At 49.4% G+C, this 14,661-nt stretch overlaps 1 protein-coding gene across 1 annotated transcript in view; it reads right to left on the bottom strand.

The window, feature by feature from the left end:
* Positions 1-5,404: 5,404 nt before the first annotated feature.
* Positions 5,405-14,661, bottom strand: part of LOC133346675 (uveal autoantigen with coiled-coil domains and ankyrin repeats-like) — a 30,340-nt gene continuing 21,083 nt past the window's right edge. The window contains 8 exon segments of the mRNA XM_061558459.1: positions 5,405-6,916; positions 7,881-7,946; positions 8,483-8,647; positions 8,920-12,663; positions 13,557-13,610; positions 13,612-13,664; positions 13,932-13,940; positions 14,529-14,586. Of these exon segments, the coding sequence (XP_061414443.1) occupies positions 6,839-6,916; positions 7,881-7,946; positions 8,483-8,647; positions 8,920-12,663; positions 13,557-13,610; positions 13,612-13,664; positions 13,932-13,940; positions 14,529-14,586 (4,227 nt within the window). The 3' untranslated portion in view covers positions 5,405-6,838.

Consider the following 14,661-nt stretch of genomic DNA (forward strand, 5'->3'; position numbering starts at 1 on the left):
TCAGGGGGGGGGAAAAGGCCCCATTTAACAAAGAGCATGACAACACATGAACAAATGGCTGAGCAATTCATCGTGATCATAACAAGAAGAAGAAGAAAAAAAGTCTCGCAGTAAACATCACGAAAATTAAACGCTCAATAAAGTGAAGCGGAATGTGCACGTTGTTTTTTTGGAAATCATTCACCTGAACGACCGAAAAGCGCAAATGCTGTAAAATTAAGCACAGAGTCAAGGTGCGCATGAAAGCAAACAAAACGACAGTAAAAAAAGAAAAAGCCAGGCAGATCACTGGACTTTGGCAATCTTTGTGGTTCGTTTGCGCTGTGCAAACACAGTAAAAACGCAAACTAAATAAAACAAAAGAACACGGCATAAAACCCAACGGCTCCTTCCATCTTCCACGTCGCCGTTACCCCTTATCCTCCAGAACGCCCAATTCTCTGTACGTGACGGGTAAAGATGCAGCCCTGCAATTGCGCACTCACGACCACTGCCAGCGTGTCATTGCTCGCTCACGCCACCAGTCACCGCAGCGGGAATTCGGGCCTTTCTCTCCCACGTCGACCTGCCCATCGACGAACTGCAGTGGGTGAACAGAGGTGGCGGCGGGAGGGAAGGAGTGGAGGGGGGAGGGGAATTGAATAAACTTGTTTTATTGTTTCCACCTGCTGTATTGTTTCTCGCACATCCGATTAGCACGGTTGACTACGTACGGTGCGAAAGAAGCTCAATATACATACCAACAACTGCCGCGCCGGAAGATCGAATTTATGTGATTGACCTCTGGATGGAAAGTCCAGTGTGCTAACCATTACACCATGATGCCATCAGCTCACTGTAAAACGGGCTGTATAGTTGCGAGGTTTTTTTGTTTTATATGTTACGAGCCGTATAGGTGAGTCATCTACGTCCCTGTTTACAAGAAAGTGGATACAGCTCTCTGAACACCGATGAGAAGCTTCTTCAAACCGGCGGGTGTCAGCATTTCAGGCGGCGTTTGGCTTCGGTTCAGGCAATAAAAAAACGACTCGAAAGTGCCAAGCATCGGCCAACGTAAACAGATGAATCGCTTACGTTAATCATGGGCGACACACGCATGGAAATCACGAGTTTGCGCATGAACTCCGGATGAGAAATCGTGTGAATGCATTTACACTGCAATCTCACTGCACCGTCTCAATGCTGGCTTCAAAACAGAGCTCAGACACGGGTGGTGGCGCCAAGTGCAAGGTAGGGCCCCGTGTCGCTTAAGGGGGGGGGGGGGGTGATAGTCATGAAAAAATATGGATGCTGCAAAAATCGACCCAAATTCAGATCATAAAAAAATGTCATCCGTAATTCTAATAACATCGACAGCCGAAGCTGTCCAGGACTGAGCTGTGGAAAACATTGAATTCTGAATAACACTTAAAAATTAATGTGCTTGTTATTAATCCCTTGGCTTAATAATTTCACACACCTGTGACGTTACGTAGCCGGTAAATAATATACTGCACCTGAAAATTAATTCTGCTTCGGGCACACAATCTCCTGAAACCACCATTGTGCAGAGATTCACACGGTTCTGTAAGAACGCACGTGAAATCCGGTAGGGCCGGATTGATCTGCGGACCTGGTTGAGTGACGTTTCCACGAAAAGTCAACACACGGCGTTAAATAAACAGCTGATTAAATAGACCCCGAGCGAGCGATGATGAGGCTTCAGAAAGGGGCAACATGTGGCTGGCTTACAGCAGAACCACATCTGCCATCTAGTGTGCGCGGAGGGGAAGGCTGTTCGGGTTTGGAAAGGGGAACTTGATCGAGACAAGTGACAAATCGACTGCGAGAAGAAGAGAGTGTACTCATTGTCTATCACCCGCTCTGATATATGGTTTAGAAACATGGTCGTAAACATCAAAAGGCAAACACAAAGTGAATTGCACAGAGACGCACGGAGGAGAGATGTAAGTTGGAATTACATATTGATACATACAGAAAGAGGAATGTGAATTAAATAACATACACAGGTTAAGGACGTAACTTAACACATTTAAGAAAAAGCAAGTGATCAGGACACGTCGCTGAAAGTGATGAAGGCCGTTGTAGTGGCAGCCAAAAAGGTAGAAAATGCGTCCGAGTAAATGCCCACCAGAGTTGGAGTGATGAAATGATCAGCTCATGTGCACGTAGGTTATTGGTGGACTGTTGAATTTCGGGACCTTAAGAGATGGCATAAAGAGCTTTGGTTGGCCTTCATCCAGCAGTGGATTGATCATGACTGCTAACGCTGAAGGAGGCAGCAAGCAATTCCATTGTCAATCTTGATTTGAAGCTTTCGTGACTGCAGGAATCCATAAATTCCATTGTCAGTTGTGCAAAGGTTGTGCAAAGTCGGGTAAGGCTGTGTTCGGCAAGCCATCTCCCACTGCACGCACGGTGACACTGGAGGTGTCCATGTGTCAGTTTGACAGTGTTGGGATGCAGCCGGTTGGTGTCGCTATCGAGTGTACAGGTGATGCAATTGTGCCGTGGCCCATGGGCTAGGAGGGAGTCCAGACACTGGACTACAAATATTTATAAGAATTCAAATTTATAATGCGCATTCCATCCTATTATCCCAATGTGCAATGCATGAAAAGCAGTAAACAAAAACAGAACCAGGGCAACCGACCAAACTAAAGAGGGAAGGCCACTTTAAAGAGATGGAGTTTCAAAGCACTCAAATATATCTACCGACTGTGATTGCCTGATTTCAAGTGACAATGTGTTCCATAGCTTGGGTGCCATGCTAACAAAAGCACGATCACCAAAAGAGCGCAACTTAGACCTGGGAGTGCTGAGCAGTTGGATATCAGAATATCTTAAGGACCTTGATTGAATATATACATGTATTAGTTCCTGCAAGTAATGTGGGGTGAGCCCTTTTAAAGTCGTATCGGTTAAACGCAGTATCTTAAAATCCACTCGGAATTTGACCGGAAGCCAATGAAGAGATAAGAGGATTGGTATAATGTGCTCACGTAATGGTGTGCGTGGTGTAAGCACATTCTGAACAAGCTGGAGTCTTCCAGTACTTTGCTCGGTATCCCAACCATTAAGGCGTTGCAGTAGTTGAGTCGGGATAACACAAACGCATGGACCAGCCTCTCCAAGTCAGCGGGTGACAGGAAGCAATACATTCTGGCAAGATTTCTTGGGTGTAAAAAGGACATTTTAACCACATTAGATATGTGTGCCTCAAAGGATGACTGGTCAAACTGAACACACAAAGGTTTCTGACCTTCCATGTGGGACTGACATCCTGACCATCAATCAACAAACGAGGCGAACCAATTTTAGAAAGATGCAGAAGAGAGCCGATGAATATGGCTTCGGTATTGTCGGCATTTAGTCGAAACAAGTTTTGGAAAAACCATGAATTCATTACTGTTAATGATGCAGACAGCGCAGAAGAATGCAGTTGTATAGTCTGGTCATATCCGGATATACATTTGAGCAACATCTGCATCGCAATGGTAGGATAAGCCAATATGTTGGAGCAGAATGCCCAATGGTGCCACACAGATGCTAAAAAGTGATGGGTCAAGCACAGATCAATGCGGAACACCACAGAGAACCTAATTGGTGATTTGAAGCCAGCCTTTGTGAAATTGGGGAGGGGCGGGGGGGATGATGAGGCCTCCTCCATTTCATTCCTTGCACCAGGGCCCATGCCGATCACGTTGGGAGGAGGGGGTGGGGAGGCCGGTGAAAGGTGAGTTTCTGGGAGGGCTCTGGGGATGGGGAAATGTTGGCAGGGGGATATCAATCGGTGGAATTTGAGTGTTGTGAAAGAGCAATTGTCTATTTGCCTCCAGATGCAAAACAAGATACACACCTTAGGCAACACTGAGAACAGCCCTAGAAGAGAATTGCACTGTGGAGTGAGCAATGTCAAGAACCCTGTTATGGAATGTGACCCACAGGACATCCGTGTACACGTAACAAATAATTTGTGAGTTACATTACTTTGATCATTTTTGTCAGTCTAGTAAGGGCTAGCTCGTTCACCTGTGACAATGATGAACTAAGTACGGCCTTTGACCTTCAATTTATACTGGAACACCAGCCCACAGGGGATTATTGTGTCCGTCGTGCAGGGAGGGGAGGGTGAGGAGGAGCTGGGTGGGAAGGGGCTGGGTGGGGAGGGGCTGGATGGGAAGGGTGGGGCTGGGTGGGGAGGGGCTGGGTGGGGAGGGTAGGGCTGGGTGGGGGGTGGGAGGGGTAGGGCTGGGTGGGAAGGGGCTGATCACCTCGTGGTGCCCTTATAAAACTCAACGTTTAACCTACTGACGCCGCCTTGCGCCCGCCCTCACAGTCGGGCATATTTGTGGAATACACCACGCCGCCGTTGACCCTGGCCATTGACCGAGCAACCCAACGTTCCTACCAGCTCCCTCCGCAGGAATGTGTTTTTGTGCAGCTGTTTGTCACGCCACCGCCAGGATTCCCCATGTGGTCGCCATCACCTCGTGGTCTTATTGGTGATCTAACCAGCGACCGACTTGGGTTAGGATTGGAGTCAGCGTTTTGTAATGAACAAAGTTAGGACAATATGCATTTATAATCTAAAGGTCGTAGATTACCACATATAAGCCACCTTTCTATATCTGTCCGGATATTGCTTAATAAATGTGTACTTGAATTTAGTTCGTATTTATCTTGAGCTCAACTTGCAGGCTTCTACGATAACCTAGGTAAATTGCCTGTAACCTTTAACCTAAGTAGTCTATGGGTGACAGCATAAATTGGTACCGCTTAAGAAAGTAACACGCTAGCCGTACTTCTGTATTTATATGGCAAAGTAATATATTTTATAACCCTCTCATTTCAAATGGTTGTTTTCAGCCACGTAAGGAAATTGGAACCACTAAAGTTAGGCCACCTCAAGTGAAATACTGACAATTTAAATATTGCCTCCCTTTCTCCCACGACGCCACACCCATGTTGCCGGTGCTGGGTGGCACGTGGCTAGCCAGCCAAACTTTTTGCAATATAGCACAGTATTCATAATCAATGTTTTTGGGTTTAGATCGCGTTATTTATAAATGTGTCGTAACCCTCCACCACCCGACACGACCAATCAGTAAAAAAGTATCACGTTGACAAAAGACAAATAGTTCACTGCTTTAGCCCGCCGGTGTGTTGAAGCATGAAACCACAACAATTAACAATTTGAGTACGACGTTTCGCTGGTAATTGCATCCAGCATCATCGGGCAATTCGCCAGAATGGTGAGGCTCTGCTGTGTCTCCCATTCTTGTATAGAGCAGCAGCAGGGTGACGTCATCATTAACTCATTAACTCATCATAGCACAGTATAATGTGACAATGTCGAATAAAAAAAATAACACGGCACAGAGGTAACCCGTTATGACACCAACCATATGCAACATATCATTTTATTTTAACATTTCTAATTTTACAAATACGCACCCCAAAAAAACATCATAAAGCAAGTATAAATAGTGTCAGCCTGTAGCAAATGGCATGTTTTTTTAAGCTTGAAATGGCCTGCACAAAAAGCCAAGCTGACAGAATGGTACATCAAAAAATATCACTATACTCTCTAAAGAAACAATACCGCACCACAGCAAAATGTCCATTTCCGCAATCACTAACAGGAGGCAAAAGAGAAAAAAAATACTATGAAATAAAGTTTCTAGCCAACATAACTAGTACCTTGAATAAGAAGCAGTTTCATTGTCCAAGTTCGTTTTTACGAAAATTCACATTAGCTCATGAAAAGTTCGAGCATGATAAGTATGCCAAGTACTTGGCCAGCCAAGTAGCACTTATACATCAGTATCAAAAAATCTGAAAAATAGAGTTGCACACGTACGCACGTACACACACACACACGAACACACGCGCATGCGTCGGAGAGTCTCGTGTCCCCGTTACGAAACACGCAAGGCAATTTATGATGCTGAATCTACAGCAATGTCCTCTTACTATTTGGCAAGGTGTTGGGTTGTTGGCTGCACTTTGTAGCAAGGAAGCATTTTTAAAATATGATTTTAAAATTTAGGCCTGGACAGAAAATATCTCCCGTATCGTAGTATAAACAAACAGCAATTACGTGTTGTTTTGTTGGTGCTGTCTCTAAAGTGGTTGGACGATTAATGTTCCCCAGTGCAAGGCCACAACTCAGTTTATTTTAATAATTGTAAGGGGACTGCATCAGCTGAATACGTTCAAATGTCGTGCTAATCGCGCCGAATGCCGCTGCGGACTTCACTTACTGAAGCCAACAGAAGGGGAGAGCATCAACAAAATTGGGGAGGAAAATATCACCAAATCTTAGTCCACGTACACAAACACATGAATCAAAAATACAGACATTTGATGTTAGCTTACGCTGCACATAATGGAATCTTTTTAGACCAATGCATATCACAAACACTCGTAAGTATGTATGCAGTAGACTCTTGATTAACCACGCTTGTTGGTAGGGCTGGGGGGGAGGGGAGTTAAGGCCCTCACGGAAACGTGAAAGATTCAAGGAGGGCCAGAGTTGAAGGGGGAGCACGAGGGAGGGTGGCTGGGAAGATACGTTAACGAGCAGGGAGAGTGCAGCAAGGGGACGATCCGACAGTTTCACAAAATCGAGTTCGTCCTGCAGCCACGGTTTAAAAATAAATTAACGGGCGCGCGTGTGTGCGCGTGCGAGCGCGGTTTACCGAGAGCCCAGTGAACATACATACTACGTATCCCGTCAATGTGTTTAAGCAGGAACGAAAGAGTAGTGTGCACGTCCATCCTGTGATGGCGTTGTCCTGCGCGGCGGCAGCGCGGGACATGAACTAACGCGGCGTCAACGGAGTGGTTCCTTCGCCTTGCGCATCTTGAGGATGTGCAGGAGGGTCGACTGGATGTCCTCGTCCATTTGGCCCTGCGGTCGCAGAGATGAGTTTAAATGACGACCATTAATTACAATATAAACATTGCTTTGGGGGATTATCATCATCGGCATCATCGTTCGTGATCATCTATCCACTTCTGGAAGGAGCGCCCCCCAATACCGTCGGCATCTGACGCGCTCTAGGGATGCCATGTTCCACTTCGCTCGTGCGCATGAGCTAATCCCATCAATCCATCTGCAATAATCCAATCGTCCAATTACGAAATATATGCAATATTGCGGTGTGCATTATCCATGGCTTTATGGGCATGCGTAATGCACGTTGTGATCCTACATTGTGGTGGCAAGGGTTGAGGGATCACACAAATATTGTCAAATTACCAAAAGCCTCTGCGCTGCGAATTGGCCAGGAGATGGCACAAATATGCGGACCCTTCAGCGTTACCGTTCCCCCTGTATAAGAGCGTGTGTGTGTAGACTTTCCATGCTAGATCTAATTATACCCACAGGCTCAAGAACCCTTATGAAAATGTTGAGAGCTTGCTCCGAGTCCCATCGTGCATTGAAACATTGAAACCAAAATCGGCTAAACACGCAAACAGAAATATTTAATCAAAATCTTGCTTGAGCAATAATTGGGCGGGGGGGGGGGGGGTGTGGGAAAAGTTTTTTTAATTGTTTTATTCCAACTCAATTGGAGCCGAGTACAAATCACCGACTGCGACGCAAGGAGGGGGGGGGGGGGTCGAACAGAAACTCTATGGACAAAATCCCAGTCTCGGTACTCCAGGAGGGGGGGGGGGGGGGGGGGGAGAATTGGGCTCAACGCCCCACCCACGTGGTGACCGTGACGTGGAAGTTCGTACAGGGAGGGAAGGATGAGGGGAAAGTTAACCAACATACAGGGCCAAAGGGTACGGGGAGGGGGGGGAGAAATGTCTAGGGATGGGGAGGAAATAGAGGGGGGGAATGGGGGGGGGGGCAAGGTACAGACCTGTACGGCGCAGAGCAGGTGGGTACGGTACACGGACACCACGTCCTTGTGCTGCTTGTCAGCCTCCTGGGGGGGGGGGGGGGCGGGCGGGGGGCGGGGGAACCCCAAGATAAAACATATAAAGTACTATCAGAGTTTCGCTATAACAACACGAACCGTGATTTTTCAAAATCCTTCAAACAGTGACACCGATAACAAATATCTATCATAAACAGGTCCAACAACAAATCACTGAAAGAAGCGGGCGTTGTTTTGTGAAGTCAGTCGTGTGGATTTTTTGTTGTTTACAGTCAAGGTGAAACGTAGCGTAAATAATAAATACGTGCGATTCGGCGCAGATCCCATATAAATCGAAGCACCGGCTATGGTTTAACACGGAACAGTGAATTTCACATACGCTGTCAAAAATGACCCAAACACGTTTGAATATTCTCCTCCTATTTCTCTCAAAGCAACAGACTATGTAACATCAAGGGACGTCCCAAACGCTCCCCTAAAAAAAAAAAATCAGAGTCGAATTATGATGGCGGGAGGCGGGTGGGTGGGGGGGGCGTGTTGGCGAGGAGGGGGGCGGGTGAAGAGGAAGAAGCGAAGAAACTCACGGTGAGTTGCTGCTGCAGGCGCTTGACCTGGCTCTGCAGGACGTCAAGCTGCTGGCTCGCTCGCTTGTTGCCGCCGCCGCCGCCGCCACTCGTGGCGTACGGCAGCTGCGACAGGCTGTTGAGAGCCTGCCGCAGGGTCCCCACCTCCTCCTGCAGCTCCGTGAGCTGTGTGCACAAAACAACGGTCGCCAGGATTCATTTGTAGAGGTTGGTGGGGACCAGGGTGGCCCGGGGGGTGGGGGCTCATTATGTGTCTGTCAAGAGTACTTGAGCCAGTGCTGGGGATGGTGTTTAGTTTGGAAATCGGGCAGTCATTCAAGATTAGTTTCCAAAAAGCACAGCAAGTCGACGTGCCTAAGCCTGGACATCAATGGCAACAAGAAAAAAAATCATTACGGGGGGGGGGGGGGGGGGGGGTTTCCACCCCTTAATATTACCTTCAAATCCTTTTGTTTCATCAGCGCAGCTGATTTATCCAAACGTTGTTGCAGCTCTTTGATTACCCTGCTGGCCTCGTCCAGCTTCTGCTTAAGGTTCGAGAGGTGTTTTTGCAAGTCCCCTGCCTTGGAGTCTGCCACTTCCCTCTCGTCTTGTGCTCCGTCAGCCTCCGATCGATATCTTGAAAACTCGAGTTGTGATTCCTCATACTTATTTCGCAGTTCCTCTAGCTGCTGCGTCAGCGAAAGAACCTCGGCTTCCAGTTCCAAATGCCTCTCGTCGGACGCCATCCGTTGCTCCATCTTCTCCAGAGACTGAATCTCTTTGTGCTTCTTGTTTAAGGCCTCCAATTGCTCACACAATGCCATGACCTCAGCCTCTTTTTGAAATCTCATTTCTTTAAACGCCTCAACGGACACAGTTTCTTTCTCCATCGTGGCTTTCAACTTTTCAACTTCACCCCTCAACCTCTGAATTTCATTATCCTTCTCCACAATGCCTTTTTCCACATTCGTCGATCCCCGCTCCAACTTTCGCGTCACCTTCTCCAGCTGCTCCTTGGTCCCAACATGCTGCTCCGTCAGCGCCGCGTGCTTCTGCACCCAACCCGCCACCTCCTTCTGCAGCCTCTGCGCGGTCTCCATCACCTCGCCGTGCTTCCCCATCATCTCCGACACCCTCTCGTTGAACGCGCTTTCCAGCTCCACGTACTTTTCAACAGGCACATACTCTGACCCGCATTTCTCAATCAACATATCCATCTCCTTCTTCTGATTGGCCACGGTCGCCTCCAGGATTTTGGATTTTTCTTCCGCCGCTTTGCACTGTGCATTGAGTTTAACTGCATCTTTCCCGAGACCTTCGATCACTTCTTGCAGCGATAGCACCATCTTTTCTTGCTCCGCCATCGGAGCCATCTGCTGCATGAGCTCGGACTTCAGCTTGGCCTCGGCCTCCTGGTGCACGTGCGTCGCTTGGATGCTGTGCTGCAGCGAATCCTCCATGATTTCCATACTCCGCTCCCTCTCCCTCAGCTTTTCATTCACTTCTGCGACAGACACCTCCAGGGCAGAATTTTCATTCTGCAGCTCGGCAACCTGCCTCTGCATCTCTTTCATTCGACTTTCTGAAACCTTCACCTCCTCCGTGAGTTTGGCGAGCTGGTTCTGCAGCTCTTTGGCGGCCCTCTCCAACTGGCCGTGCTCGTTCAGCGCTCGGTTCTTCTCCTCGAGCGCCTCCGCCAGCGCCTTGTCGGAATGCTCCTGCGCCTGCATCATCTCTGCGACGCGACCCTGCAGCTGAGCCACGCTCAACTTGGACAGGGCCTGCAGCTCCAAGTGCCGCTGGGGAGAGGTGCTCTGCTGCAGGATCGCGTCCCTGTTGGCCAGTTCCTGCTTCAGCTGTTCCACGTGGCTCTGCGCCGACGACAGATTTTTCTTCGCCTCTGCCAGTTGCGCGTCGGCGCCTTCCAACGAGCCCTGCAGGGACGTCCTGGCCCGCTCCGTCTCGGCGAGGTTCCGCAGGGCGTTTTCCAAGCGACGCTCAAGGTCTTTGGTGGCGGCCACCGCACCGGTGGACTCCTGCTGCAGTCGCGCCAGCTCGTTTTGGGTCACCTCGTTTTTATTCTTCCATGCCAAACGTTCAGAATCTTTCTGGGCTAAAAGAGTCTTGAGCTCATCCATTTCCTTGTTATATTCTTCAAATTGTTCTTGTTTACTCCTGAGGTCGCCAATAGTGGTCTGCAGTGAAGTGTGCTCTGTTCGTAACCTACTGAGTTCATTCTGAAATTGATTGTTCTTAGACCTCAGCTCTTCCACGGTATTGCTCATCTCCTTGACGTGTTTCTGCAATGCTGCCCTCACCTTGTCGGCCTCCATGTACTTGTGCTCCGTTTCGCCAAGCTGCTGGTTAATATCATGAATCTCCCTCTGCAGTGACGCCGTTAATTCTTCATGCTTCTGCAAGGGGACCGAGCCCGTGAGCTCAGCCTGAGCACTTCGCAGCATTCCATTTACCCTGCTGACCTCCGCTTGCGATTCTGAATATTTCGCCTCCAGCTCCGGCAGCGCGTACAGCTTTTGTGACCATCTGGCATCCACCTCCTTCTTTTCATCCTCCAGTTCCACGACCCTCCTGGACATTTCCGAAATCTGCCTGCTCAGCATCATGGTTTCCTCCTGAAGCAGAGCCATCTCTTGCTCGTACACGCTCTTCGGCACCATTTCAGACTTGTTGCTCTCCAAATTCTGCGCCTTCAGGCTTATCTCGGTGAGTTTTGTTTCCGACACGGAGCGCTTCTCTGTCACTTCGGCCAATTTCTTCTGCAGATTTTCAATCTGAGATCTATGAGCAGCCAGTGCCGTCTCCATGTCTGAATGTTTGGCTACCATCGAAGCCACCGCCTTATTCTTTGCCTCGAGCTCAGAGGCAAGGCTCGACTTGCTGTTCTTGGCCTCGGAAAGCTTATTCGACAAGTCGGCCGCCTCCTTCCTCTTCGCGTCGAGTTCCACTTTGAGTACTGTCTTTACCTTCTCGGACTCGGTAAACTTGTCCGTCATCGTGGACAGCTCCATTCTCTGCTGCTCCACGGTCGCGCTTAGAGCTTTCCTTGCCTTCTCCGCCACGGAATGCCTGGAAGAAATCTCGGCGAGCTGCCGATCGAGGTCATCGAGCGTCGCCCGCGTCGCGGCTTTTGCGGCCTCGTGCTCTTGCCGATTCACGCTGCAGCTCCGCAGGCTGGCGAGCTCATGGCGGAGGCCGCCGATCTCGTCCTGAGCCGCGTTGTACTGCTCCGTGAGCCCCGCGAGCCTCTCGCTCGTCTCCTCCAGCGACAGGTTGAACGACGTCTCCAGCTCCTCGTACTGCCGAAGAGGCACCGACTCGGGAAGGGCTCTCTGCGAGTCCTCAAGCAGATTTTGGAGCTCTGTGGCACGTTCCTCGGTCGTCCTGCAAGACGCCCGTGCCGCGAGCAGCTGGCTCTCCAAGTCCCTTATCTGCTGCTCATAAGACACTTTAATCTTGTCAACGAGCCCTTCCGCACCCTTCTGGGAAGAGCGGGAGGAGGCGATCTGATTTTCCATTTCCCGCACCCGTTGCTCGAGGGACCTCTTCATATCGTCAACCTTCTTGTCCGCCTCCTGCCGCAGCGCCTGAGCGAGCGCAAGGCGTTTCTCCAGCTCGGCCACCTTGGCGCCGTACGTGCGCTTCAGCTCCTCCACCAGCTCCTGGTTGACGGCGCGGTTCATCGCCTTCACCTCGGACTGCAGGCGGCTCACGCTGGCCGCCGACGCCTCATACTTGGACGCGACCTCCTTGAGCTGCCGCTCGAGCTCGCCAGCGCGCTTCTGCGCATGCTGCAGCTGCGCGTCCTTCTCGGCGTCGGCCGCAAACAGCGCCCCGATGCTCCCGGGTCCAGGCCCTGCCGCGCCGCCGCCCAGCGGCAGCGACAGCAGCTGCTGCTGCAGGCGGCGCATCTTGTTGTCGGAGTCCCGCGTCCTCTGCAGCACCTTTTCCAGGTCCTCCTGCAGCTGGCGGATCTGGCGCTCCGAGTCGCGCTTCAGGCCTTCGTACGCAGCTAGCGGCACCGCGCCAGCACCGGGCGACGCGGGGCCTGCGGGGTCGGCGATCTGGCTGCGCAGGTCCGAGAGCTCGAGGCGCGAGTGCTCCAGCTCCGACGCCAAGCTCAGGTGCTGCTGCAGGGGCACGCAGTCCTTGCTCAGGTGAACCAGGTCCGCCTCAGTCCTCTGCACAGACGACAAAGGGAATGGCGGCGGGAGGGAGAAGACCATCAGACCATCGTCAACATTCCGGCAGCAGGTTCTTAAAATATATACATATAATGTGTGACACCTGTGTACATCAATTAAAATATGCGAGGAGGCCGGGTGGCTAAGAGGTCAGGGAGCAGAGCATGCAATGCTGAGATCCTGGTTCAAATCGAAGCAGCTGCCTGTGATTGAAGCTCGTTTTCAAGTTTAGTGAGTTGCTCGTCTCAGCCCGGGCGCCAATAACTGTACAGAAATAAAGTCTCATGAAACTTAGTTCTGCATTAAAATTGGCTCAATTCCATCTCTGAAAGTTAAAGATATTGGGTTTTACCATCATGCGATGGTCATTATTCTTTTTGGAAGAGGACATGCATACCCAATGGGTTAGTTGACTGAGATGGATCTCAGAAGTAGCTCTAGGCTTTTCTCTAGCATAGGGGTGTTGCACTGCTCTGTGAAAGTTGGAATAGACAAACTCAACTATAACTACAATCTTTTTATTTGACCAGGTAAGGTCTACTGAGAGATATAGCTCTTTTTCAGTATTGACCTCAGCCACAAATGATAGCAAACCCAACGTATGTTTCTAAATGTGGAGGTTAAAACTGGAGGACCCAGAGAAAAATCCACGCGACTCTAGGGAGAACATGCAAATTCCAAATATACAGCAGCAGGTGTCATGGGTCGGGATCGAACCCACGACCTTTTGTATACCAGGCGAGGTAGTTAACATCATCGCCACCGTGGCACCCCTCTCGCCACCGTAGAGCCCTGTGAAGAGCTCATCCCCCTCAGCGTGAGGAGGATGAGGAGGCTTTCCTCGCGCCCTCCATCTATGGCCGGTGCCCCTGGAGCTCCGTGTGGCTCACCTGTAGGCGGACGTTGAGGTCGCGGTTTCGCAGGCTCAGCATGGTGACCTCAGCAGTGCAGCGCCGAGATCAGATTCCGCGCCTTCTCCTCCAGCCCCGCCATCTCTCCTTCCCGAATCTTTTACCAAAAATACAAATTCATAAACACGGAAGTTAGTTTCATCCGAAGGTTTTGCGTAATCATCGTCTTCATCATCAGCCATTAAACTAAAGTAAACTATATTTATTTTACTAGGTAAGGCCCAGCGCTACATAGCTCTTTTTCAGTGGCGACCTGGCCACAAATGATAGCTCAACGAAGTGGCTTATCACGTGGAAATTTAAAGCAGTCAAACATGGAAGGAAAAACCTGAGGACATGGAGAAAAATCCACGCAACCACTATCTATCCACTGCTAGATGAAGACCTCTGGCAAGCCATCGACCATGTCTCATTGCCATGAAATACGACAATCCATCATAAGAGCATGAATTCATCATCCATCTCCATGGTGGGTACCCTCTCAGGAGATTTCCCTCCTTTGACTGCAACTCTGTTATTAGTCTCTACCAACAATTGTCCTGCCCCCGCCCACTTACTGTTCAAATCGATCAACGTGATCCCTCCTACTTTCTTGTTTCTGTTTATATATGTGCGACTGATTTAAAAACAATTATAGCCCACTGAGGATTGTACACCCGCACCACGATGGCAAAAACCCATTGATTTTGAAATCTAATATTTACCACCAATAATGCACGCGGTAAACTTTTACACGGGTATGATACTGCCTTAAAAGGCAAAAAAGTACATAATAGGTGAAGGGCCATTGCTTGAAATGTCACCCTTATATATATGTTTTTTATTTTAAGGCTGGTAGTATTATTGACGAATGTGCCGAGTTGTATTTTTAACCATGCTTGTGCACCATTGCTGACGTAGCATCTCTGTATAATTGGTTTATACGGGTAAATGTTGTAGCCATGAGCTCACCGCTGATCATGATGTCCTCTTCATCCTCCCAATCTCTCTTCACTCCGCTGGCGTCGACCTGATCACACGGTGCCAGCACCCAAATCACAACGCAGCTCATAAGTGTTTTTTTTCTGTTACATTTGTATTTACT

Source organism: Lethenteron reissneri, chromosome 24 (genome assembly GCF_015708825.2).
Source record: "Lethenteron reissneri isolate LAM-NWPU_2019-01 chromosome 24, ASM1570882v1, whole genome shotgun sequence".
Taxonomy (NCBI): Eukaryota; Metazoa; Chordata; class Hyperoartia; order Petromyzontiformes; family Petromyzontidae; genus Lethenteron; species Lethenteron reissneri.